General features: G+C 38.5%; 1 protein-coding gene across 7 annotated transcripts in view; it reads right to left on the reverse strand.

The window, feature by feature from the left end:
- Nucleotides 1-26,595, reverse strand: part of PALD1 (phosphatase domain containing paladin 1) — a 143,909-nt gene that overhangs the window by 45,198 nt on the left and 72,116 nt on the right. For all 7 annotated transcript variants that reach the window (XM_039348162.1, XM_039348167.1, XM_039348164.1 and 4 more), the window contains 11 exons: nt 26,013-26,088; nt 24,068-24,219; nt 22,963-23,065; nt 21,614-21,718; nt 13,409-13,504; nt 10,445-10,579; nt 9,844-9,960; nt 9,026-9,205; nt 6,070-6,267; nt 3,884-4,024; nt 887-958 (listed from right to left, as the gene is read on the reverse strand). In XM_039348162.1, coding sequence (XP_039204096.1) covers nt 887-958; nt 3,884-4,024; nt 6,070-6,267; nt 9,026-9,205; nt 9,844-9,960; nt 10,445-10,579; nt 13,409-13,504; nt 21,614-21,718; nt 22,963-23,065; nt 24,068-24,219; nt 26,013-26,088 — 1,375 coding nt within the window. The remainder of the gene's footprint in view (nt 1-886; nt 959-3,883; nt 4,025-6,069; nt 6,268-9,025; nt 9,206-9,843; nt 9,961-10,444; nt 10,580-13,408; nt 13,505-21,613; nt 21,719-22,962; nt 23,066-24,067; nt 24,220-26,012; nt 26,089-26,595) is intronic.

The following is a 26,595-nucleotide window of genomic DNA, read 5'->3' on the forward strand; positions in this document are numbered from 1 at the left end:
ATGCAATAGTTAAGCACAAAAGGGAAGATAGTTGGAAGCCACATTTTAGTTGATCTGTCTGGCACAAGGCTATTTTAAAAAAGGGTTGCCAAAAAATGATATTAGGAGTCTTTTTAGAGTGGGCTGCCATTAGAACGCATGTGGGTCTTCATGCATTATGGAAAGTTTTGCTTTGCAGACAAATAATTCAAAAATGTTGCTCTTAATGTGTCAACACAAAGACTTTTAGTGTGCTATTAAGTGTAATTCATCTACTCAATTTTGACGTGTGTGCACATTTTGTTCATTATCTTGTTCTGAGCATTACGGTGCATAAAAAATGCAAAGGATATATTAGTTTGGATAAGTTGCTAAGCTTTGCTTGCATACACTCTCTATCTGCTCTTATCTTTTGCTTTGAGGTTAATGTTACTCATCATTTAAAAGCACCAGCAATCCATCTTTCCTTTCCTTGCCTTGCCTTGCCTTACCTTGCAACTGACTACTACTTTTATATGTGAGCAACCCACAATTGCCTAAAAAAAGGAATTGTGCAAATCTATTTATAGGATGTCACTATGAAAGTGGGGCAGCAAAACCTATGTAAAAACTGGACAGAATGCTTCAAATAATTTCAGTTTTGGTCTATGAGAACACAGCCAGTTTAGAACTCTTGTCAATGTAACATTTCAGGTTTGGTTCTTTTGTTAAAAGCTGTTCAAGGTGGCTTCTGTTTCATGCACACTCCAACTGCTAAATTAAAATACATTTTATTGAATAAATCACAAGCAGCAGGGTTGACATGAAACTCAAACTCAGCCAATGCATTTATTTATGAATGTGACGGCTCCCTGCTGGAAAAGTATTATATTAAGAAAATACAAAGCATGTATTAGAAGGCACCAACCTCAAATTCTCCTTTTGTGTATTTGGCATCAGGCACACTCACAATCTCATCCTCCGTGATTTCAGGGATTCCCTGCAACAACAGGACAGGCTTAGCCTCCTTTTTAAAGGTATGGAAAAGCTAAAACAGTGGCTCCTCCTTTAAAAAGTTGGCATATACTATGTAAGAAATACATTACAACCAGGATTAATCAACAGTTATGGATACTTCTTTTCTCTCTGTGCGGGTTTGTAAGAAATGTGTTCTTTTGTAAATCACTACATCTTGCATCTTCTAAAAAGCTTTTGATCACTGATAAACCATTTTACAGAAATCCTGTCTGGTGTGTTGGTTAAGGCAGTGGTTCTCAACCTGTGGGTCGGGACCCCATTTGGGGTCGAACGACCATTTCACGGGGGTCGCCAAACAACGCAGTCCGCCATTTTTTCCCCCTTTTCCTTAGCTGTGCTACTCCCTTTTATTCTATTGGCTTTTGAAAGCCAATAGAATAGACTCTCTTGAATAGAGTCTAATTCTATTGGCTTTCAAAAGCCAATAGGAATTGTCCAAGCTGTCTCTGCCCTGCTGAGCCCGCCAAAAGTCCCATTCTGCAAACAGTGCTGCACCAGTTGAGTAGTCCTCGACTTACGACCGGTTGAGTAGTCCTCGACTTACGACCAGTTGGGGGTCGCGGCATTAAAAAGGTTGAGAACCACTGGGTTAAGGCATTGAACTAGAGACTAGGAGATCCTAAATTCTAATTTATTTATTTATTTATTTTTAAAATTTATAAGCCGCCCCACTCCCGAAGGACTCTGGGCGGCTAACAATAAAAAACACATAAAACATAACAAAACAAACAAGACAAGCAAAGACAGTCATCCAGGGGTCAAGTTTTATAAACCCCAGGCCTGCCGGAAAAGCCAGGTCTTAAGTAGCTTACGGAAGACCAACAGGGTGGGAGCGGTCCTAATCTCCGGGGGGAGCTGGTTCCAAAGCGTGGGCGCCATCACAGAGAAGGCCCTCCTCCGCGGCCCCGCCAAATGGCACTGCTTGGCCAACGGGGCCTGAAGGAGGCCCAGCCTGTGGGATCTAACCAGACGTAGGGAACTATGAGGTAGTAGGTGGTCTCGCAAATAGCCTGGCCCTGAGCCATATAGGGCTTTAAAGTAAGAGTACTTAGGCACAGAGCAGCTGGCACAAAGCAGCTGGCACAGAGCAGCTAACTTAGGCACAGAGCAGCTGGGTGATCTTGGGCCAGTCATTTTCTCTCTGCCCTAGGAAGCAGGTAATGACAAACCACTTCCAAAATGATTTCCAAGAAAATTACAGGGACATGTCTAGGCAATCTTCAGGAGTCAAGACTGACTCAAGAGCCAAAAACAAGCACATACACACCAAAAAAAAAAAAAATTTATACCCACCCTCTCCACCAAGGACCCCCACAGCACTGCACCGGATTCTGGGATGTTTTCCTAAGTGCATATGGCAAACTTTTTAGCAAAGTTTGAGTCTAACATGAGAAGAGTATGCTCCTGCAAACTGCAGCTACAAGTATCCTTTCTTCTCCCCTTTTTCTTTGGCCTAGTTCCAGGATGAGTCCAAATTCGTTCCTAGCACCAACCTGATTGTAACGGGCCTTAGTGCATTAAGGTCATTCAGGTCATTAGGATGTGATGATGATAATAACAACACTTAGAATAATGGGATGGCTGAAAGAGTAGTGTTATGGTATACTGAAGTATACTAGTTTGTAAATGGCAGAAAGACTGGGAGTAATTCACTATAGAAATATAGCCACTGTTTTTCTGATTATGTGCAATTCAGTATGCTGCCCAAATTCCAAATAAATCAGGCTTATAATCTAGGGCAAGGGTAGGCAACCTTTGCTCTTTTATGACTCATGGAATTTTATGACTCAGGAATTCTGGGAGTTGAAGTCCATGAGTCATAAAAGAGCCAAGGTTTCCTACCCCTGATCTAGGGATAGAAACTGGCTTACTGCCAAACTAGCAACAAATTAGCAACAGTTTGCTGAGTTAGGATGAAGTAACAAGACAAGGTTGACCAAATTCCAACTCTTTCACCTAGCTATGCCATAATAAAGAAAATCGCCTTTGGCTTGGCTCTGACATATTTAAGGATAGAATTGACATGATAATAGACAAAATCTGTTTATCCTACATTATAACAAGCATTCATTCATTCTGAAAAAAACAGCTCAAGTTGTCTTCTGGCCAGAACTGAGTGAGCTGTTTCCTATGGATCTTTGTTAATTCTTTTCTCACTGAAGACCATCTTGGACATTTTCATACACCTCAATTTCCTAGGAAATAGTCTGGATAACTCTGTCTTGATTTAGCCCAGCTTGGATAATTTATATTAAAATCTTGGTCCAAAACAAAAATTAAACATGAGCATACATATCCACATTGCTTTTTTAAAAAAAATAATTCCCATGTTTTAAAAATCAAATTTGACCAGAAAGGGAAGCCATCATATTTCAACGAAGAGCAATATAATCAGAACCAGGATAAGGTCTTTTTTGGAGGGTCATCTGGAGTTGCAAACATGACAAACTTTTCTAGATGGATGAAGAGACCAATATAAATTTTAGAAAGATTAGGAAGCTTACATAGTTCCTCAGAGTGGGATCACAAAGTTTGCCAACATCTGGACAAGTTAATGTCACACTTTATATTTATTTCTTTTCCAAATATGTAGCTGCCAAAGTAGTGTGAAAAATTAAATCCCCTGATCCAGCTTTGAAACAATGTGGGATCTGATACCCTTTGCAGTAGGATTTCATTCAAGATATGAGGTCCCACTTCCTACATAACTCTAGTCAAGGGGTGTCAAACTGCCGGCCTGTGGGGGAAACTGCACCCACCCCATTACTGGCAATGGAAAAAAAGTTGTGATACGTCATGACACGTCACATGATGTTGTGAGTTTGACACCCCTGCTCTAGACTGTTCAGCCCATATTCTGCCCAGCCCATATCAAAGGAACACATACATTGAAATGCCAAAGGATGAGGACAGCAATAACCATGGCTGTTGTAGTTCTTCCTCTGCCACTGTGACAGTTGAACACAAAGGCTGTGTGAGAGTCTTCAGCCAGTGCGCCCTTCATGGCTTCCAACATCTGATCAAAGTCCTATGGACAAAACCAAAGATGACGTGAACAAACTACTCTCTTTTTTTTCAGATGGCAAAATAACTGGAACTTTTCTGTTAACTTCTAAACCACTTAAATGGATCTCACAGAAGTTAAGAAGAGTTCAAGTACTCTTCAAGTTATAACTGGTCATTTTACAAGCATTTGAAGTTATGGAACGGATGCTGTATGGCCCATAAAACATTCCTGGCCACTGTAAATGGTCACACACCCCTGCAATCACATTACATTTCAGTAAGTCAGGGTTTGTGACCAAGCCACAGTCACGTGACTGTGATTTGCTGGTTTTTTGCCAACTTCCCACAAAAACCACCCATTAAAATGAAGGGTTTCGCTTAGTGAGAGTGGCAAAAATCAGAAAATTATTTCTGGTCATATGGATGCCTTTACGTATGGCTATAATGACTTGTGACCATATTTCTGCTTTCAATTATGGTGATAAATCAAGGACTACCTGTAATTATTTACTGATTGTATATGTTCTTTAAAACTCAATCTAGGGTATAAATGATCTGTCCTTCTTCTTGGGTCTTTTTCTATTCTGAAATATTTCAGAATATTTCCTATTCTATTATAATATTATTATATTATATATATTATTATTATTATATCATTCTATTATAGTACTATAATATTTTATATTATATTATATTTCAGATATTATTTCCTATTTTCAAATATTATCATTAATGTGTTTGTGTGTATATAATAAGCTCACACAGATGTATAATTTCAATTAACAATCATTTGTTAATCATGTCAAACCAGCCCCTTCAATTTACTTTTATAGACAGAAAATTATCTCGTTTGTCAATGCCTATAATAAATGATGGACTGCACCTACATTAAGCTTCTCTGACTATTGATTATTGAATTGCAGGGCATTCAATTTCCTTCAGATTGGGCCACTTTCTTAAAATTTCATACTTATTTAAGTTCATGAAGATGGGTTACTTAAACAAGAAGCAGCACCAGCTGATGTCTCAGAATTAAAATGTGGACGTTTGAAATTGCTGAAGTGAGATGAATGTACCCAAGTGTTAGGTAAAAACAAATACATTAGCAATATTCAAATAAAACACACAGGACCCACCTTTTTTCTGAGGCACTGAGTAACAACAGAGGACTCCAATGTATTTATAGTAGTAGTAGTAGGAGTCATAATAGATTTTATTTATATACCGTGTTTCCCTGAAAGTAAGACCTACCCCAAAATAAGCCCTTGCTTAATTTGGGGGGTGGGGTGGGCCTAATATAAGCCCTATCCCAAAACTAAGCCCTAGTTTTGGGGCAAGGAGTACACCTAAAAATCAAGCTGGGGTGGGGGGTGGAGCTTACCATTGCAGCTAGGCCACCCATGGATCGACACTCACTTCTTCTGCGACCAAAGGAGCAGCTTCATTCTGCAGCTGAGAATGGAGCTCTGGCCTGCATTTCGCAGTCAGAGGCTTTTCCGGAAGGACTCTGTAGCCGAGAACCGAGATATGGATTCAATCCGTAGCTCAGTGCTCAGGTGCAGTGGCCTTCCGGAAAGGCCTCTGAGTGCGAAATGCAGGCCGGAGCTTCATTCTCAACAGCAGAATGAAGCTGCTCCCTCAGCCGCAGAAGAAGTGGGCCAGGTGGGCAGTGCTGTTGGTGCCACCATGAGTTGAGTGGAAAAGGCACCCCCCCCCAAAAAATAAGACCTGGTGCCTCTTTTGGAAGCAAAAAAAATAAAAAAATAAGACTGGGTCTTATTTTCCGGGAAACACAATAGTATTTATGCCATGACTAACCAAGTTGTGAAACTGCCTAACCCAGGGCACACTCAAGAACGAAAGGAAATACAAGCATAGTTAAAACAACCAATCTCAAAACCAAACTGCCTATTAGAATTTCACAACAAACATCCTTGTCTCTCCTTCTTTCTCTCACACACAGAGATACACCCAAACAATATCAAGAACGGCTAAAATATAGAATGCACCTTGCCAGGTGCAGCTTTTCACGTACCCCAAGCAGCAGAAGTGATATTTCTTGCTTACCTTCTCCTTCAGACCACAGAAGTCTGGAACTGGGATCCGTTTGTAGGCCAGCCCTTGGCAATTGCTTTTGTGCTGGTTAAATATCTCCTGCATGGTTAAGCATGATTTCAATATTTTCATCTGTTTCTCCTGTTCCAAATAAACCTCAATCCGTTTCTGGGATTTCAACAGATCATTCTTCAAGATAGATTCCAGTTTCTGAAGCAGTGCCAAAGAAACAAGGGAGTCATTCATCTCTTTCAGTTCTATCTTCAAGAAGTTTAATCTTCTTTCACCCGATGCCCCCCAGGTAGGTGGAATACAATGCCCACCTTTCCAACATGAAAGGAATTATAGAAATACATCTGGAGGGAACCAGGTTAGAGAGTACACTGATGCACAGAAACAAAAAACCAACTATTCACACAAGCAACCAGAGGGTTGGGTATTTCTCTGTTATGCGTACATGGAGTCTGGGCTTTCTTACAATGCATAAATTAATGGAAAACAATTCAATGAAGAAAAAAAGGCAAAAAGTCTCATTCCTGTCCAGTTTAGAATCTCTGTACATCTACAAAGTTAGTGTTGCTAACGAAACGTACATATACATCAAACGTACATAAATCAAAATCTTTTTTTTTTTATTTTTATCACTCTCTGCTATGCTAGTGTGATGTAATGGTTAGGGTGCTGAACTAAGTCCTCATTAAGCCAGCTAAATGAGTGGTTTTGTCCAGTGGTTTTGAACCTGGGTAGGGGAGAACACGATGTTGTTACAGGGGGTCCATGAAGGCTTGAAGAAATGTTACGATTGGGGATTCAGGGCCATGATCTGTGGCCACAAAAGGTATTTAAAGGGGGTGCTTGGTGAAGCAAAAGTTGAGAACCACAGGTTTAGTCACTTCCTCTAAGCCTCAAATCAGCCTCAGGCTCTACAAAAAAATAGCTGAAAAACAAAAGCCCTCAATGCATCATGCATTGATCAACATCTGAACTGCAATGAGCAAAGAGTACAAAACAACCAGGCCTTGCAACGAAGCAGGAAAAAGACTAGGAACAACGTCCGTTGTGTAGCATCTTTACATCTCTTTACTAGAAAGAAGAAAAGTGTTAATGATACCTATTTTTGTCCTTTCTTGCTCTGAACATGCGATGACACATCTTGCATACCCTTACAAGGGTGCATAGAATTTGGAAAAATATTTTTATAAAGGTCTTTGAGAATAACTGAACTGGGCTGTTGTCATGTATAAATGCAGAAAAGGGCATTCACCCACCTATTTCCAAGAAGAACGACATGACATGAAGAAATTACTTTGCCTATTATTTCTGCAGTAATCAATCCCTGTCTTTAATCACTTATTGCCCAAAACATTGTATTTTGCCAAGACTTTTGTTTCCAGAGTACACACTGAAAAATTAGAAATTATCTTCTTCTGCTCCCATGCCAAGGAATGTTTGACTAACCTTAATTTTCCTGCATTATATAAAAGAGCACTCTGCCTTTGAACATCCATTCCATATGATTATATCTGGTTAGTGAAAAGATTATTTCTCTTTTCCAGAACTGTCCATATCATACACAAAGTCTGAATGTTGCTTTGTTATTGATTAGCACAGGGGTGGGGAACTATGGCCCTTTTATGACTTGTGGACTTCCATGCTGACTCAGGTTGAAGTCCACAAGTCATAAAGGGGTCATAATTCCCCACTTCTGGATTAGCATGATGTTTTTTTTTAGAACTTAATATTACGTGCCAACTGGACCACTAAAGTTTATTCAACAATTCAAGGTTACAAAATCCTGGCTTAACACTTCAGCATCTTACAAATAAAGTAGGCAAAATGTCAATAGTGAATTATTCTTAAATATCAAATCCCAGATGATTCGGTTAGGAATCTTTCATGATATAAAAAGGATTTCATCTATGCTATGGAACAGACTCCCAATTCATAAAGATTGCTTTGTCATATTGCTTCAGAGGCCATGCTGTGATCAAAATTATACCAATCACCTACTGAGTGATGAATTTAATTTCTTTTACCATGAACATTTTGTTATTACTTTATGTTGTGAATCGACAAGAGTCTAACGGACTGCAGAAGGTGCAAACTGAATACAGGTAATCCTCATCTTACAACCATTCATTTAGCAACCGTTTGAAATGTGACTTACAACTGGTCCTTACATTTAACAGCCATTGCAGCATCCCCATAGGCATGTGATCAAAATGTGTGCACTTGGCAACTGGCATGTACTTATAACAGCATCCCTGGGTCATATGATCACCATCTGTCACTTTCCCATCTGGCTTCTGACAAGCCAAGTCAATGGGGAAAGCCAGATTTGATTAACAAAGACCTAATTCGTTTAATAATTGCAGTGATTCGCTTAACAACCATGGCAAGAACGTCATAAATTCAGGGATAACTCACTTAACAGTTGCCTTGCTAAGCAGTGGAAATTCTGGTCCCAATTCTGGTTGTAAGTTGAGGACTATCCATACATAGGTAAATTCTACAGGAAGAACAATATCCAGTAACCATTCTAAAAACAGAAAAACATTTTCCAGTTCATTTTAGGTTTAAAACATTGTTGATGATGGCAGATATGAGAAAAACTGTTATGTCAAGAATATCACAAGCATATTTATCTGCTTTAAATGTGGAATTCATCCAATTGATGTATTAAGACTATAAAATTGTGGAAGAGGAAACATCAGTAATTTTGGATTTTCTCTTCCGCCTTTTACTTGTAGAAGAGTAAGTACAAAGAAATGGGAAATTACTCAGGAGAATACAAACAAAACATGACTGGCTTCTACTACTAAAGCTCATTCTCCATTACTACACCATCTCCACAGCACACATATTCTCACTGGATATGCTATCAAGAGCTCTATGGATAGTAAGAAATTTGCTAGTAGCACAAGTGGGCAGAGGAAACAGCAGAAAGTTCAAGTATCCAAGATCTCACCTCTAGTTGTTCTGATGATGCTACGGGTACCGTTATCTGCTGTTCCAGATTGCCAATTTCCCGTAAGGTATAGGTTTGTTCGTTCTCTTCTAGAACTATATCTTCACGGAGATTAATCCATAAGATGTGAGAATGTTTCCTCTTTGCATCTGTCAAATAGTTCAAGACATTCCCAATCGCCTAAACAGAAGAACAGATCACAATGTGTTAAAAAGGAAAAGCAGAGAAATTATCTCCAAAAATCTAGAAATGATAAGCCTTGTCTTCCTATCCCTTAGGCTATTACAAATAAATCAAATGAATAAATCAAAGAACTATAGGGAACCCTTCAGCTGCTGCTGTTTCTTTCAGATCAGCCTTGATAAGAGGGTCTCTGAAGTGAAATTAGTTGAACAGAATCTTTGAGCAGACAAGTGAGCAGGGAAGTGTTGAAAACCCTTGACCATATGAGGCAAAATAGAGACAGGCAATGGGACTGAGAATTCTGATAATGGTCAAGTCAGTGGGGGAAAAAAAACATTATGATTTTCAAAAAAATTCCACAACTATTTTCAAGGAGTATCATAGAAAAGAATTTCAACGAAAAAACTTCTATTTTATGATATACTCCTGATTCTGCTAGATTCTATGAGGAATGGAATGAAATGGAATAGCTCGTACAGTATACAGGTCCTCAGTGGAAAGCAGGCTAGTTGCAATTAAGTACTAAATTGGAAAATCTAGAAGTATTAGTATAGCTTCTGTTTAAAATCCAGTTTGGGAATCAGATTTGGATTGACCTGGTCCCAACAAAATCTCTTTCTGGAAACCACACTTACTTTGGAGTTGGGCTGAGCCATTCCATACACAGGCATTTTAGGAACTCTCCGGAAATTGGCCACGTTCATGTCTTTGATGGTACTAAGAACATCTGGAGAAAACCGTTCATCCACAACCTAAAGCAGTGATAAACTTATGAAGCCTTTGTTCATTTTACGTATAAACTGAATATTTTTTATTTCTATTGTGGAACAATTTTCTTTCATCCAATGCAAAATCCAAAGGAAGGAGAGTAATAGCTAAGATTACATGAAAGAAAGAAAAAAAAACTGTTGTTTTGAGATACACAAGCTTATTGTGTTCTCCTCAAATAAGCATGGAAGAGGTAACCTATTCCTTAATTTTTTTTAAAAAAAATATGCTTTCTTATAAATGCAGGGGAGAATCTTAAGAACTTGACTATACACAAGATTGCAAATTAATTTCAAAGCAACTGAGAGGAAAAAAACAGTTAGTTCTGAACTAAGCTCAACCTCAGCAACAAGAATATTGTTATAATTAATCTATTAACTGAACTTTTGACACAATGATTTTGACACTGTAAAAGGAACACTAAGAAGGAAATCCAAAGATTAAGATGATGCAAAACAGGGCACTCACCAGCACCCGTACTCCCTTAGTTATCTGTTCCGCTGTGATTGTAAGTTCTGACAGATTCATGTTGGCTTGAAGTCTATACAGCTCAGGGTGCCTGCAGATCCATCTACTGAAATTGAGAGCAAAAGCCAAGGGATACTGCCAGCCCAGAAGAAAGAAGAAAAGGACAATTTCAGGAACAGGGGGTGATCCCAAGAACTGTACTCGTCATCACTTCAACTCCTCAAAAGATCTGGGTTTCAGGCCACTGAGGTGCATCTATTTATTTATTTATTTATTTATTTATTTATTTATTTATGTATTTATTCCTTCATTCAGTTTCTACAGCTGCCCAACTCATCTGTAATCAGTGACTCTGATTGCAATTCAAAAAATATGCTACAGTTAAAACATCAAAACATTTTCAAACAATAGAAAACAATAAAACAGCCAAAACAAATATACAAAACAGCCGAACTGCTTGGCCAGTTAGCAATATATTGTAGCTGTCAAGCACTGGGGAAATCAGGAGATTCAGGCACTTCCAATGAGTTGAAAAATTTACTGCAAAATTAAGCTCCCTACAAAATCTGAGCTATTAACTCTCAAGGGAAATGAGGGGGAATTAAGAGCCATTCAAGGTGGGATGGACATAGATGTCTTGCGGGCACACAGGAAGTCAACTTATAATGTGTTTGGCCCCTCCCTTGGGCTCAGCCTGGTCATCTCCTACAATAGCCAGGAACGGGGCCCTTTATAACTTCAGCATCCCAGGCTCAGGAATATAGCCAGGTATTTAGGGCTTTATAAAAGGCTGACAGAGTTGGAACCATTCTATTCTCCAAAGGGAGGATGTCCCATAGAGCAAGGGCCACTGCGGAAAAAGCCCGTCTTCTAGTCCCCACCAATTGACACTCTTTGCCTGACGATATTTGCAGCAGTCCATTCTACTAGATCTAATTGGATGGATAGAGGCTCATGAAAAGGGGTGATCTCTCAAGCCATGTAGGGCTTTAAAGGTGACAACCAGCATCTTGAATTGCATCCAGAAACATACCGGTAGCGCATCGCCTCCCATTTCCACTAAGGTCTATATCAGGAAAGGCTGGCTGAAGTCAGATATCTAACGGGCATCCAAAAGATGTAATAGAAGCTGCCTAACAAATTTTAGGGAAGAGGATATTTCACGGTACAAGAACCAGTGAGGGGGGAGGGGGAGGCAACATGTCACTGGCCACAAGATGGCACTCTGAAGTTTACAGCACACCCAGCAAGGAAGTACTCAACCAAGTTTAGCCAAGCAAACGTTCATCTGGGAGTCTATTCAGAGGTTGATTCAGGTCTTAGTGATGAAAGCTAAGGTGTTATTTACAACCCACATAGCTCAAGAAACTCAGGGTGGTTACAGTCATTAAATATATGTTAAAAATAAAATGAAATGTTAAGATATGAAAAGAAAACAACTGTAGTGACCTCAAATTAATAATGGAGAGACACAGATTTTCAGGAACAATAATTAATCATAGAAAGGCAGTAGCTGTTAAGTTCCAGCTGTATAGTAAAAGAGCCAGCTCTTTACCTAGCTCTAGAAAGAAAATAATGTTGGCATCAGTCTGGTTGACCAGCATAGCAGGAAAGGCACTTTGTGATACTTCCGCCAAGAAGCCATGCTGATTTATACATGTTCACATATATACATAACCATTTAGGATTTTAAATCATCATTTTAACCATTGTCTAGCCACTGTAAGATGAAGGATCTTAAGTATCATTATTAAAAACTTGAAGTCTTACAGGCAATGTAAAAATAGTCACTGTGGTTCCATTAATCCTGGTGTGATATAATCTCTACAAAGCTATATCACCTTTAGCTTCTGGGTCAACTTCATGAGTAACTTCAAATAGTTTAATCATGTGTGTTCAAGAGCATGTCCTACTATAGCAAGACGATCAGTCACTCACAAATGGTCAAACGCATATGGCTATGAGAACACTTGAACCTCAAGCAATAGGTGATCCAAAAGAATACTAATCCTGTATGTCTACTGATGGAATGCAACCCCATCTAGAACTGGAGATTTTTAACCAAATTCCTGGAAGTGTAGGCTATCAATCCACAGTACCTGTATCTTATCAAAATTTAATCATAGCTTATTTTTCTTTATCCAGTCCATTGAAGAATCCAGACATGAGTCCAACAGCTTTATTGTCTCATCTGATTTTAATGTCCAAGAAAACAAATAATGGGTATTATCCACTTATTGTTGGTACCCAAACTCTTTCTATGACTTAACAGAAAACAATGCCATACCTATGTGTAGATGTTTCACTGGTTCTCAAGTTTTCTTTTATTAGGCCTCCAATTATTTAACATTATTTATATTTTAATTTAGAACAATTGGATTTGCTCAGGTGATGATTCTGGCAACAAAAGGCAACCTTTTTTCAATAATTCGATCTGACAGATCAAGATCCAAGAGACTGCCATCAAAAAGCAATTATGAGACTGTCTTACCATCACTCTTATCAAAAAAGATGAGGAGTTCCATGTTCACATCAATTCACTGGTAGAGCATGCAGCTTCTTGTCTCATGTTTGTGTAAAATACTTTCAGATGGAGCTCAGTTATCTGATATCAAACTTCTAAAGATCTGCCTCACATACTTACAGTAACTGGTTGATGGACCTGAAGCTTGATGAGTGAGGTACCTAGATTTTTCAATTGAACTGCCTAGTCTATGGAATAAGGAACTGTAACATGGATAGGCATGATGTGATTCTCTAATGTTGTCAGAACAAACTGCAATTTCCCTATTAGCTTTACTGCCTTGAGTTAATGGGAGATGGAATTTAGTAATACCTGAACATATGAACTATACCCTGACAAACCATGAAGAAAAAGATGGGTCTTTGAGACAATATATGGCCAAACATGATTGTTATAAGTCACTGGTGTGTAGCAAGGATGATTCATAGAGGTACGCTCACCTGTTCATGAAGGTAATAATTGAAAATGATCAAGAAGAAATAACGTTCAAGTCTCTGTAATGTCTTCTGAAGGAAACACTCTTTGGTGCTGTTCTTCTACAAAAAAACAGATATAATGATCCAGGTAAATCCATACGACTTACGGAATGCTAAACCGAAAATGTACACTTTTCAGCATCTTAACTTATTCCAATGAACCAATTATATTTATGCATATATTGAGAGAGAGAGAGAGAGAGAGAGAGAGAGAGAGAGAGAGAGAGAGAGATGCAAACAAATTTGTAAATTTGCCTCTCAATGTAAATTATTACTTAACACTATGATACAATTAACACACCCTAAATATCTTTGAAGAAAATAATTTAGCAGTATCAATGCTTCTCAAATCATGGTGATATTACAGATATATATCCCTACTCTGTGATTATTGAAAGCTTCCATTTTTATTAAAAGCAAAGGGTATTAAAATTCTTGCTTTCATATCCAGCTTTATGATGGTGGTGATGATATCCATTCTTTTTGCTGTTATCACAATTACACAATTGTGGGATTTTTCACTAGCCTCTTAGAACCCCTACAAATGTTCTTTGATCTACTACATACTTTTCAGCAAAAGTATTTTTTAAGGTTGCAGCACTGTCTATCTGACTTTATATGTCCCAAGATTACAGGTACTTCTCAACTTACAACTATTCATTTAGTGACTGTTTGAAGTTACAACGGCACTGAAAAAAGTGACTTTTGACTGTTTTTCACACTTGCGACTGTTGCAGCATCCCCATACGATCAAAATTTGGAAGTTTAGCACCTGTCATATATTTATGATAGTTGCACTGTCCTGGGGTCAGCATGTTATCATCATTCAGTACAATGAGGACCCAGATTGTTGGGGGCAACGTGCTGACTCTGTAAACCACTTGGAGAGAGATGTAAAGCACTATGAAGCGGTATATAAGTCTAAGTGCTATTGCCATTAGTAATCTTCCCAACTGGCTTCTGACAAGTAAAGTCAGCAGGAGAAGACAGATTCTCTTAACAACTGCACGATTCACTTAACAACTGTGGCAAAAATATTGTAAAATGAGGTGCAACTCACTTAACAATTGTATTGCTTAGCAACAGAAATTTTGGGCTCAATTGTGGCCCTATGTTGAGGACTACCTGTAAAATCTATAACACAAATTCTTTATCGTGTTTTTTAAAACTCAGCTTCCCAACTTGGATTGTTCAACCCACTTTTAAAAAAATAATTTTAAAAAATAATAAGCAAGCAAAAAAAACAACATAAGTTTCATTTGTAGAAATCTAACTGAGCCTCAAAGATCTCAGAAAATAAAAGAGACCAAGGGGTGTACAAAATATTCTGGTCTAAGAGTTGGTAGCAAATTGGTATATGGTTATGTCACTGCAACAGGAATCTTGTGAATAAGTGAATCTCTCAGCGGCCATTTTGTGAAGATTCCAATCAAGATTGAGAATTCATGTTTAAGACCATTATTTTCTAACACAGACATCTGCCAAAGACTTCTATTCTTTGAGTAACTCAACTTTGGGAAAGCATCATTGTCCCTCCAAGAAACATAAGAGCACAATCACAGTCTCCATTATCTACCACAAACTGTATCCTCATGTCAATTTCTGTTATATTAAGTTAAGGTCAGCGATAATGATCTATTAATACCATGCCATGAATTTCAAAACTGGGTGGCAATTCAGATAAAAGAATCCTGATTTACCTCTGGTTTTTTAATTACATTGGCTCTGGATGGACACAAAACAGAGCTTGAACAAATGCAAAGAAGCTTTTTGGTTTTGGAAGAGAGAAAATTTGGCAAGGATCCACTGAAATCTTAGATTATATAATTTAATTAATATTTACTTGTTATCCTCCAAGAAAAACCTGGCCTGAAGTCATTTATCAAAAAGATTTAAGAAATGCACTTAGAAATATTTTCTAGCACAGGCTATTTCCATCCCCATGATAAAACAAGTGATAATGATGGCACAAATCCAACTATTGAAATCTCATTGCTCTCAAATGCAGAGATCCACAACAGAGTTTTAAAAATAGTATTTATAAAATGTTTTATGGTTTCCCTTGAAAAGGTATTTACTGAGATTTTATCGTACATTTAGATATGCATAAATTATGTATTCTATAAAGCCTGGTTTTATTTAAGAAGAACTACATTGGGTATACATCAAATCTCCATAACCTGTGCAACTTACCACAAAAAGATAGCAGAACAATAAGTTGTGTGAATGTGCTAGGTATTGGATATTTCGTTCCAATTTTTACAGTCCCAGAAAGTAACAAGAACAACAAGAATTCTGTCAGCCCTCATTTGGCTTAGAGACCTGCCATGTGTCATACATATATATGTTCTGCTGTTTTTCACAAGGAAGACAAAAGGATATTTTTCAAGAAAAAAAAATTCCATTGTTTAAGAAGAGCTGTTGCTCTGCTTGAATTTCATATAAACATTAACTGTGTTTATAAGTAAAGTGACTTCCAAAGGCTGATCTTACACTACATGCTGTGAGGGCAACCTGAAAAATCACTTCAAAAGTAAAGCTAAATTATTTTCACAAAACCACTGCTCAGAACAACAAAACGAGAAGAGGATCCCAGCAGGTGAAGTTCAACTTGAAGGAAGAATCTCACATCACAGTAGATATAGTAATATTAGGCCTACTCTCCAAAGAGATGGCTAAATCCAGAATAGCTCACAGGTATGAGGAAAATATTATTTAGTACATTTCTATACTACTTTCTATCAGGAGTTTGGATGCAGGTTTAATATGCAATACAGGTAGTCCCCGACTTACTACCACAATTGAGTCCAACATGCCACAAAGAAGAGGGGGTCACGTTATTCACCAAAGCACCAGAGGGAAGGATGAGAAAAAATGGCTGGAAACTGATCAAAGAGAGAAGCAATCTGGAATTAGGGAAAAACTTCCTAACAGTGAGGACAATTAACCAGTGGAACAGCTTACCACCAGAAATCGTGGGCGCTCTATTACTGGAGGTTTTTAAGAAGAGAATGGATAGTCACTTGTCTGAGATGGTATAGGTTCTCCTGCTTCAGAGGCGGGCTGGACTAGAAGACCTCCAAGGTCCCTTCCAGCTTTTTTCTATTCTAATTTTAATTTCTGTTGCTAAGCAAGACAGCTGTTAGGCGAGTTTTCCCTTATTTTATAATCTTTCTTGCCACAGTTGTAAAGTGAATCATTGCAGTTGTTAAGTTAGTAATGCGGTTGTTAAGTGAGCCTGGCTTCCCCATTGACTTGACTTGTCAGGAGGTAACAAAAGGGGATCACATGACCGCAGGATACTGGAACTGTCATAAATGTGAGTCAGTTGCCAAGTGTCTGAATTTTGATCACGTGACCGTGGGGATGCTGCAGCAGTTGTAACTGTGAAAAATGGCGATAAGTCACTTTTTTCAGTGTACTTTCACTGTAACTTCGAACTGTCACTAAAAGAATGGTTGTAAGTTGAGGACTATCTATAGATACTATTTTTTTTCCGCATTGAAACCAGGTGAACTTGTAAAGGAATTTATTCAAAAAATGGGTGACTGCCCTAAACTCCATCTATAGCTAAATAAACATTAGAATTTTAGCCTCCCCTGGGCTGGCTCCATCACTAGACAAAATAAAGCAGCAACTACTGGCCCATGTTGCTGGCCATCCTCCTGCCCCAATTTTTTCTGCTGACCTCCTTGGTTATTTCCTTCTGCTAGAGGAGAGAATAGAGTGTGCAGTTCAGCTCAACCTTTGAGCTTATTCTTAACTATTATGAAGAATACCACCTGATCATAGGTATAAATGGCTACTGGTCAAGCTTCTGTATGTGAAATGGGGTGGTGCCATTTGGTCTTCCATTGCTGCAATATAGTAGGTCAACCCTGACATACAACCACTTTATCAAATTGTTGGCAAAAGATGAACAGTTTTGAGCCTCCTCTATTTACCTGAGGCAGAAGCAAGACTAAGAATGTAAAAAGACTCTTCATTGATTAAAATAAGGCTTTCACCTATCACAGTGGTTCTCAACCTTTTTATACTGGCGACCCCGGTCATAAGCACGTGGCGCACATGCGCAACACGCATGTGCGGCGGCGCCCCCTGCGTGGCACGCCCGCACGGCGCCCCATGCACGGTGTGAATGCGCAGCGGGGCCCCCGTGCGCCGTCCCGTGCGCCGCCCCATGCGCAGGGCGCCCCCCTGCACGGCACGCATGTGCGGGGCCGCCCAATGCGCTGGCTGAGGGAAAAATGGCGGAAAAAATGGCGGATCGCGACCCACAGGTTGAGAACCGCTGACCTATCACCTAGCAAGATCAGTCACGTAACCACAGCATACAGTACCTCTATCTCTCAACTGAAGTAACTACACAGGTTAGTTGGGAACATAACACTAAATATCCTATGCTGAAGGAGTTAGTCACTCTTTCAGTGCCTTGTTAATCCAGTATAATAATAAAAATCTTTAAATGCATGAACTATTCTAAGAATAGGGATTACACTTATGAGACACCGGACTTCTTACAAAAGAATGATGATATCTTCAAAAGAACTCCCCCCCCCAAACAACCTTGTCTTGCAGAACTTGGCAATCTCATGATATTTCAGCCATTTTTAAGTATTAATTGAGCAGGGACATTTTCTATAGATGTCATAAAGGGATGTCACAGGAACATGGAGCCTTGAGGAACTGAGTTATTGACTCCTGCGATACAATGAAATTAGGCTGAAATACCCACAGAGGAAAAACAAGACAAAGACCTAACTAAGGTATATAGGCTATCTGGTACAGAAAGTTCTCCTGATGGGCTTAAAAGTCACTCTACAATTTCCTTCTCATGCCCAGAACTAGGTAGTGCACAAAGGCTGAGGCGTAGTTCCATTTTAAGCATAATACCTTGGAAGAATAATAAATCACAACAGTGATAAAACATTGAAGAGCAAGGATTTTACATCTTCAACTCCCAAGAGTTCCCTTGGAAATTCAAATAGCTTTCTGATATTCTGCATAAACATTTATCCAGTGGAAAATGTTCTGGCTTTCAGGACAAGCAGTCCTTTGTTTATAGTCATCTTTTACACCTCAAGAATTTTATAGTCTATCCTGTTTATATATCTTTAAGCAAGGGAGGGCGGGTGCTTTTAAAAGAAGAATTAAAGCCACATGTCTCTTTGTAGCTTCCTTTTGTCTTTTGTCTTTGATGATGCTACATGTTGTAACAGAAAACTACTTCTCTCGCTACAACAAAAATAAAAAATAAACTAATTGTCAGACTGAAATATTCATGATATACAGTAAAAGTAACAATGCAAGTCACTAAATCACAAAGCTACAGGTTGGCTAAGAAAAGCAAAGTGCATGAATATAGCAAGCCAATAAATAAAATGGCAAGTGTCTACGTTGAAATAATTAGCAAATTTATCATTTTTCTTAGGAGAAACTCTGAATTTGAGGATTAGCATTACATAAGCAAGCAACACATGTACTCTATGACACAATTATAAGTATCCAGTTTCAGATACAGATAGTCTTTGACTTAAAACAGTTCATTTAGTGACTGTTCAAAGTTATAACGGCACTGAAAAAAGTGACCTATGACCATTTTTCACACTTACGACCACTGCAGCATCTCTAGGGTCAAGTGATCAATATTCAGCCACTTGGCAACTGGCATGTGTTTATGACGGTTGCAGTGTCCCGGGGTTATATGATCACCTTTTGTGACCTTCTGACCAGCAAAGTCAATGGGGAAAACAGATTCACCTAACAACTTTGTTACTTAACCTAAAGACAGTGATTCACTTAAAGATGGTGGCAAGAAAGATAAAAATAAAAAAAAAAAGGGGGGGGGAAACTCACTTAAGAAATTCTCGCTCAGTAACATAAATTTTGGGCTCAATTGTCAAGGACTACCTATACTTTGAAAAACTGCACTGTTAAACATAACAGGGATACACAACAACCTTTCCTGACCTGGGGTTATCTATCTTTTAATTCTCTTGATTTCAGGTTTGATTTATAATGGCTGGGAATTAGAAGAAATAGTAATAGTAGTAAAGTTGGAAGGGACCTTGGAGGTCATCTAGTCCAACCCCCTGCTCAGGCAGGAAACCCTACACCATTTCGGACAAATGGCTGTCCAGTCTCTTCTTAAAAACTTCCAGTGTTGGAGCATTTACTGCTTCTGGAGGCAGGCTGTTCCACTGATTCATTGTTCTCACTGTCAGGAAGTTTCTCCTTAGTTCTAGGTTGCTTCTCTCCTTGATTAGTTTCCACCCGTTGCTTCTTGTCCTGCCTTCAGGTGCTTGGAAAATAGCTTAATTCCCTCTTCTTTATGGCAGCCCCTGAGATATTGGAATACTGCTATCATGTCCCCCCTTGTCCTTCTCTTCGTTAAACTAGACATACCCAATTCTAGCAACCATTCCTTATATGTTTTAGCTCCAGTCCCCTAATCATCTTTGTTGCTCTTCTCTGTACTCTTTCTAGAGTCTCAACATCTTTTTTACATCGTGGTGACCAAAACTGGATGTAGTATTCCAAGTGTGGCCTTCAACTTTAAGACAAGGGTTTTTCTTAATCTTAAAACAATATTGCTCAGCATCATCTACTAAAATTGCCATCAGTCCTCCAGAATCTGAAACAGATTTTTCCCATCGTCTATTACATGAGAACTGTTAACTGGAAATGCTGGTGATTAAATCAACAGATCTACAACTAGGACCCCTCTGAATATACCTAGCTGGTTCAACCCTGTAAGGAACTCTTTACAAGATATAATTCCTCAACTTCAACCTCCACTTTGCCTGTATGATTGTAGCTCTATTGACTTTACTTACAAGACAGATGGACTTGAAACGTACAAAAATGCCAAGAATTATATCTAAATTTTTTATTTGATTATTGGAAAATCAAATGATAGTAGCTTTTTGGAAATCTAGAAAATGAGCCTATCTAGCCCAGATGGTCTACCAATTCCTTTTCCTTTGGGGCCCCTGCCATAACCACAAATGCTAGAAACTGGTGTCATAGTTTCCTACACTTTTGAGGGAAAGGCATTCATTCCTAAAACAGATTCAGTATAATGTATAAATCAGAGATAAAACTCGAAAATCTTCAAACAGATGTTTAAACTTTGGATCCACCATTCTGCATTAAGATCTCACTGTTGTCTTGAGTATCCACAAATGCTTAGTCCAACTCTAGCCATCAAGAACGGCTGCAGGACTTGGGTTTGGCTAGTCTAAAGAAAAGAAGAAATAGGGGAGAAAGATAGCAGTGTTCCGGTATCTGAGGGGCTGCCACAGGGCAGAGGGGGTCAAACTATTCTCCAAAGCACCAGAAGGCAGGATAAGAAATAATGGTTGGAAACTGAGCAAAGAGAGAAGCAACCTGGAATTAAGGAGAAATTTTCTAACAGTGAGGACAATTAACCAGTGGAACAGCCTGCCTTCAGAAGCTGTGGGTGCTTCATCACTGGAGGCTTTTAAGAAGAGACTAGACTGTCACTTGTTTTTCCTGCTCAAGCAGGGGGCTGGACTAGAAGACCTCCAAGGCCCCTTCCAGCTCTGCTCTATTTCTATTTCTATTTCTATTCTATTTCTATCCTATTCAAAAAGGGCTCCTGATAGATCTGTTACAAGATCTGTATCCATCTACCATTCATGACACTCTTCCGATAAAAATCTAAGAATTCTAACTGTATTATAGTTAGGTATCCCCATTTTCTGAACAAGACAAATCGCAATCACAACAATCATCCAAAGTATAAATACATGAAAAACTGTGGAGAGAACTTACCACAGGGAAACTTCAGGTTATGACCATAATTGAGCCTGAAATTATGGTCATAGTTGTGTTGGTCATAAAGTAGGCCATCATGTGACCTGACCTCATTATGACCTTCTTTGTGGTGGTCATTACGTGGACACAGTGGTTGTTAAGTGAACACCATGGTCATTTTTTGCTATGAGGCAGGTTTTGCCAGAAACTAGAATTAAACATCAGTTTCTGGCAAAAGATGTTACAAATTGTGACCATGTGACTTTGAAACCAGAGGGTAAGTTCCTTTTCCAGTGTAACTTTGAATAATTGCTAAGCAACCAGTCCTAAGTTGAGGCCTATCTGTAGCACCATGAATCTTGTCACCTATTTAAAAAGAACTACTAATACCTGGTTTTGATAATCTTCTCCAATTCCTTCCAATTTCCTCTTGTATTCATACATGGCTTCCTTCACATCATGCATTTCTGAACATAAGGCAATGGCAGCATCCACCTTTGAAGGCCAAAGGGAAAACGTCAAAATCTATTTCCTTCAATCATATTTCTATTTTATCGGTGTCCTCTGTTAATGATCACCTGGAATCTCTATTTTTTTTTTTAACTGAAATGAGACATGGGCATCCACAGGCACCATGTGGTCCTTCAATTTCTGTACAAAATTTTGTACCAGTGAAGTAGGACGGGGAGACTCAAGAAATGGAGGACAGTTTCTAATCATTTCTGAGGGAGACGGGTGGTTCAGAAATATGAAATATAAATAAATTAAATAGTTTTGGGGAAGAAAAACTGCCAATTTCTTCCCCCTCTCAAAAATACACCCCTCCTTTTTCCCTATTCTCAAAATGCTGACATAAAAGACACAGCTAAAATGAAAAATGTGTGTTTGAAAAAACTTCAACATAAAAAGCTTTTAACTTACTGAAAATTAAATAAAAGGGTAGAGGAAAACTACCAGAAAAAGGAACAAAGTTTTAGCATTTTAATGCCTTGTAGGGCCAAATTAACTATTATGCTATACATGCTAAAGAACTCTTCCACCCAAAATATAATCTCTATCCTAGTTTACTTTTTACATATAATAACCACCTGTGCCCATGCCTTCAGACAGCTTCCTCAATAAAACATATCACTATTTTGTACAGCTTTCCCCAATCTCATGGCCTCCCTCAACTCTGAATACTTGGAATTCTGGGAACTACAGTCCCAAAACCTCTGAATGAGCATCCAAGTTGAGGCTCTAGTCATAATGGAGAGAACTCAATATTTATTTCTATACAATCAGGCTGTTTTCATCATTAATGGCTACATTAATGTCAAGCACCAGGGAAATCAGGAGATTCAGGCAGTTCGAATGAGTATAAAGATTTATTGCAAGCTTAAGCTCTCTACAAGAATCTGAGTTGATGACACGTTTGATCCCTCCCTCAGGCTCAGCCTGGTCATCTCCTACAATTAATATAATCAAACATAGAGAATTGCAATCACACACGCACAGAGATAAACAGATAGATAGAGACTATATAATACTTCATTTAAAGAAGGCACCATGAATTTGTCTCTGTAACTTCGGTGTTCTTCTGCTCAATTTGTGGAGTGTCCCAATCTTTATCAGAGGCTGTTACATATCGAGACAAGTAACTCTGACAATCTTCATTAGCCTCAATGAGAATAAACAGCAATGAAGCACAAGAAGATCACTGAGGCCACAGGAACAATATACAATTAAGTTTCACTCACCTCTTCCACTATCCGTTGGCCATTAGGTACCATGCTAATGAAGTTCTGAATAATCCGAAATTGTTCCCTGGGTGAATATTTGGTAGACTGTGGAAGGCTGTGACTGGATAATGTTAAAAGATATTCCTTAATGTATGTAACAAACTCTAATTTTGCTTTTGTTAAAATTATGTGATGCACTTCATGCTGCACTCGCTCACACTACTTACTGTGTTTCCCCAAAAGTAAGGTCTACCCTGCATTTTGCAGTCAGAGGCCTTTCTGGAAGGCCACTGCAGCTGAGAACCAAGCTATGCATTCAATCCATAGCTTGGGTCTTGGCTGCAGTGGCCTTTCAGAAAGGCCTTTGACTGTGAAATGCAGGCCTGAGCTCCATTCTCGGCTACAGAATGAAGCTGCTCCTTCGGCCGCAGAAGAAGTGGGCCAGCTAGGCAGGGCTGTCGGTGCCAGAAGTGAGTGGAAAAGAAACCGCCACCACCCCCGAAAATAAGACCTGCTGCCTGTTTTGGAGGCAAAAAAAAAAAAAGATCAGATCTTATTTTTGGGGAAACATGGTAGTTAAAAAAATATAAGTTCTTACCTGAAGCAAAGAATTAATTTATATACAATCTATTACATTTGGTATAGTATTGATATATTAGTATGGTACTATTACACTGAAATAAAATTAAATTTAAAAAGAAGCTGTAGCATTCAGCTTAATCAAACATGAAATCTTAATGCCCATACTGAAAATATAATGTTGTCCTATATTTTGTTCCCTTAATGTTGCATATAAAATATTGCTCAATATGGTTTCCCAAGCCATCTATTTAACACCCCTACAGATATTCAGAAATTTTGCATTTTGGATGATACCTAAAATAGTAAATTGACAATCATTATGTAAATAATGCAATTCAATCCACACTTTGCTCAGATAATATCCTAATCATATATAAGGGGAACAAGTTTCTAATTCCTTTCAATTTGTGGTAAAACAAGTCACTGAGATAGGAACAGAAAGATTCCTTTTTCATATAAGCAGATTTTCAGTGCCTATGAATAATCAAGACTTCCTTCCCATTTCATTTTAGCTCAGCAGGAGATGCTATAGAGTTCTTACTCTTGTTTTTCCAGGCCACGTTTACGGTGATAGAGGACCAGAGTTCCTAAGATCATGGCGAAATTGGTCCTCCCGACACCAGTTTGGCAACTAAAAACCAGGGCAGGAGGTGGCTTGCTGGGATCTTGGAGAAAGAGCAGATTTGGACTTTCCTGAAAGACAGAATTGTACACATTAGCTGGGCTGCCATTTGGTCAAAAGACTGGCCACCAAACAACCATGTGAGAGGAAAAATAACTTTCAGCTTCCTAAAGGTCACACGCGTTGTCTGTTGTTGCTCCAAACCAAGAGAAGGAAACATCCTTGAGTGAGCAACAAGAGGGCAATGGCTTTTCTGATCAACCTTCTTCATTCTGAACAAGCAGGAGATGGGATTTGATGGCCTGTCAGCCTCTTCTAAGCTTGATTGGTACTGATATTACCTAATTGGGTAATGAAATAGTGGTAAGAAAATAACCAAACTCAAAGGACCCCACAGGTCAACCCTGAGTTACAGATAATTCTCTTTTACTGGAGCCTCTTCTAGTTCCATTTCTACCTATTCATTCTCAAAAGGTGAATGAGATTAGCCTCAATCTATTTGGCCTTCTGGAGAGTTTTCATTATCTTTCCAGTAGGTCTCAGGATCCTTGGAAACAGGGAATCCACAAAATGGCTTTATTACTGTATATATAAGTTTTTAAACACTCTTCCTCAGTTTTGTTATATATAGGTTTCTTGCTTTCTATGTTTATTTTAAGACGTGTCTTTATTGTTTTATTTTTTATTGTTCCCTGACCAAAATCACATCTGTGATGGGTAGCTATATTAGATAGATAAATAGACAGCTAGATAGACAGACAGATATAGATTAAGCAGATGTAGTAACTGTAAGTGTAACTCTAACCCATAATATTCTATTTACATATCTTAATACACAGAATAACAGCTACTTACAAACAAATAAAAATTCTGTTGTTGTTGTTGTTGTGTGTGTGTGTGTGTGTGCGCGCACGCGCTCCTTTGAGTTAATCTTGACTCCTAGATAGAGTCCTGCAGCTTTCTTGTCAAGCTTTTGGAGGTGGATTGCCATTGTTGTCTTCTTACAGCTGAGTGGGTGACTGGCTCAAGGTCACACAGCTGGCTTAGTGCCTCCGCAGGACTAGAACTGACAGTCTCCCTATTTCTAGCCTGATACCTTAACCATTACTCCAAACTGGATTACCTTTTAACTTTATGTGGTTTAAAAAAAATCCTTATGTGAAGCCTCATGTTATTTTTAAAAGTCAATCATTTTTCAGAAAAACGAATGAAACATTCTCCCAAGAAAATATGCACACAATTGCAACTGAATGGCTTATTTCCCAAAACGAGGAAAGCCTCTCTCCTTCTTGTAATCAAATTAACTTTAACCCTGAATTGTTCCCATAACACTTTACATATTTTTAGTATCTCCCAAAACTGTCTCCAGCCTTAGCAAAATAATGTAACATCCAAAGTAAATACAAGCACTGTAGCTAGCAATTTGATGCCCATTAATTAAATTCAGTATTAAAGATTTGATCCAACCCCCCAAAACTAAGCATTTATTTTAATGGTTTTCTGATAAACAAGCCTTTCTAAGCTTAATTTCTTGCTGGCTTGTGCAGTAATTCTTTTTACAGTGTGTGTGGGGGGGGGATATTAAGCTTTTTACGTTTTGCACAAAACCATACAGTAAGTCATGATCCTAAAGCAAATACAGGCAAATGCGTGTTTTCAAACACCAGCTACAGGGATCCAGAAATAGACACATGAATCTACACTGGGCAAATGTAAATACAGAGGAGGAAAAGCAAATGTTTGTAGTATCTCCACCCAACAGGAAGAATTTTCAGCTTCTGCTAACAAGCATCTTGCATATGTTTCCTTTTCCAACTCAGCTTATTAAATAAAATACAGATTGTAGATTAACATCAGGCCTTACCCGAAGGAAACTGATGAAAGCATCAAACTGTGTGTCTAAAGGAGCTCCATCCATAGGCAAAGGCAGACGATGGTACCTACCAAGAAGAATGAATTATTTCCAGTTTTTGAAAACACCTTCAGTCAAAATGCAGGCAAGCTTTGAAAGTATTCTTGGATAGAGACATTTAGAAAACATTTAATTCAACATATTGGCACGATGAAAAGAAGGAATTTAGGTATAATGTTGCTTACCTACTGCTTTCTCATGTGACTGTTTCAATTATACATTTCTGAATAAAAGCCAGGGCTTTATTTTTAACTATAACAAATTTTAACCATCACATCCTTTATTCATCCGTTGTCTGTTGAAAAAGATACAGTTTGGCTAAATTTACAAAATGCATTAAATCAAAACTGAACAAACGATGGGTAGTCCTCAATTCATGAGCGTAATGGAGCCTTCCTATTACAGTCATAATTTGTGATGTTCGTAAAGTGGGTCATCATGACTTGATTTTATGGCCTTTGGGGGAATCATCATTAGAATAACGGGATAACAGATTTGGAAGGGACTTTGGAAGACTTCTATCTCGTCTAACCCC

This window comes from Crotalus tigris, unplaced genomic scaffold (genome assembly GCF_016545835.1).
Source record: "Crotalus tigris isolate CLP2741 ecotype Arizona unplaced genomic scaffold, ASM1654583v1 scf7180000018124.1459596, whole genome shotgun sequence".
Lineage (NCBI taxonomy): Eukaryota > Metazoa > Chordata > Lepidosauria > Squamata > Viperidae > Crotalus > Crotalus tigris.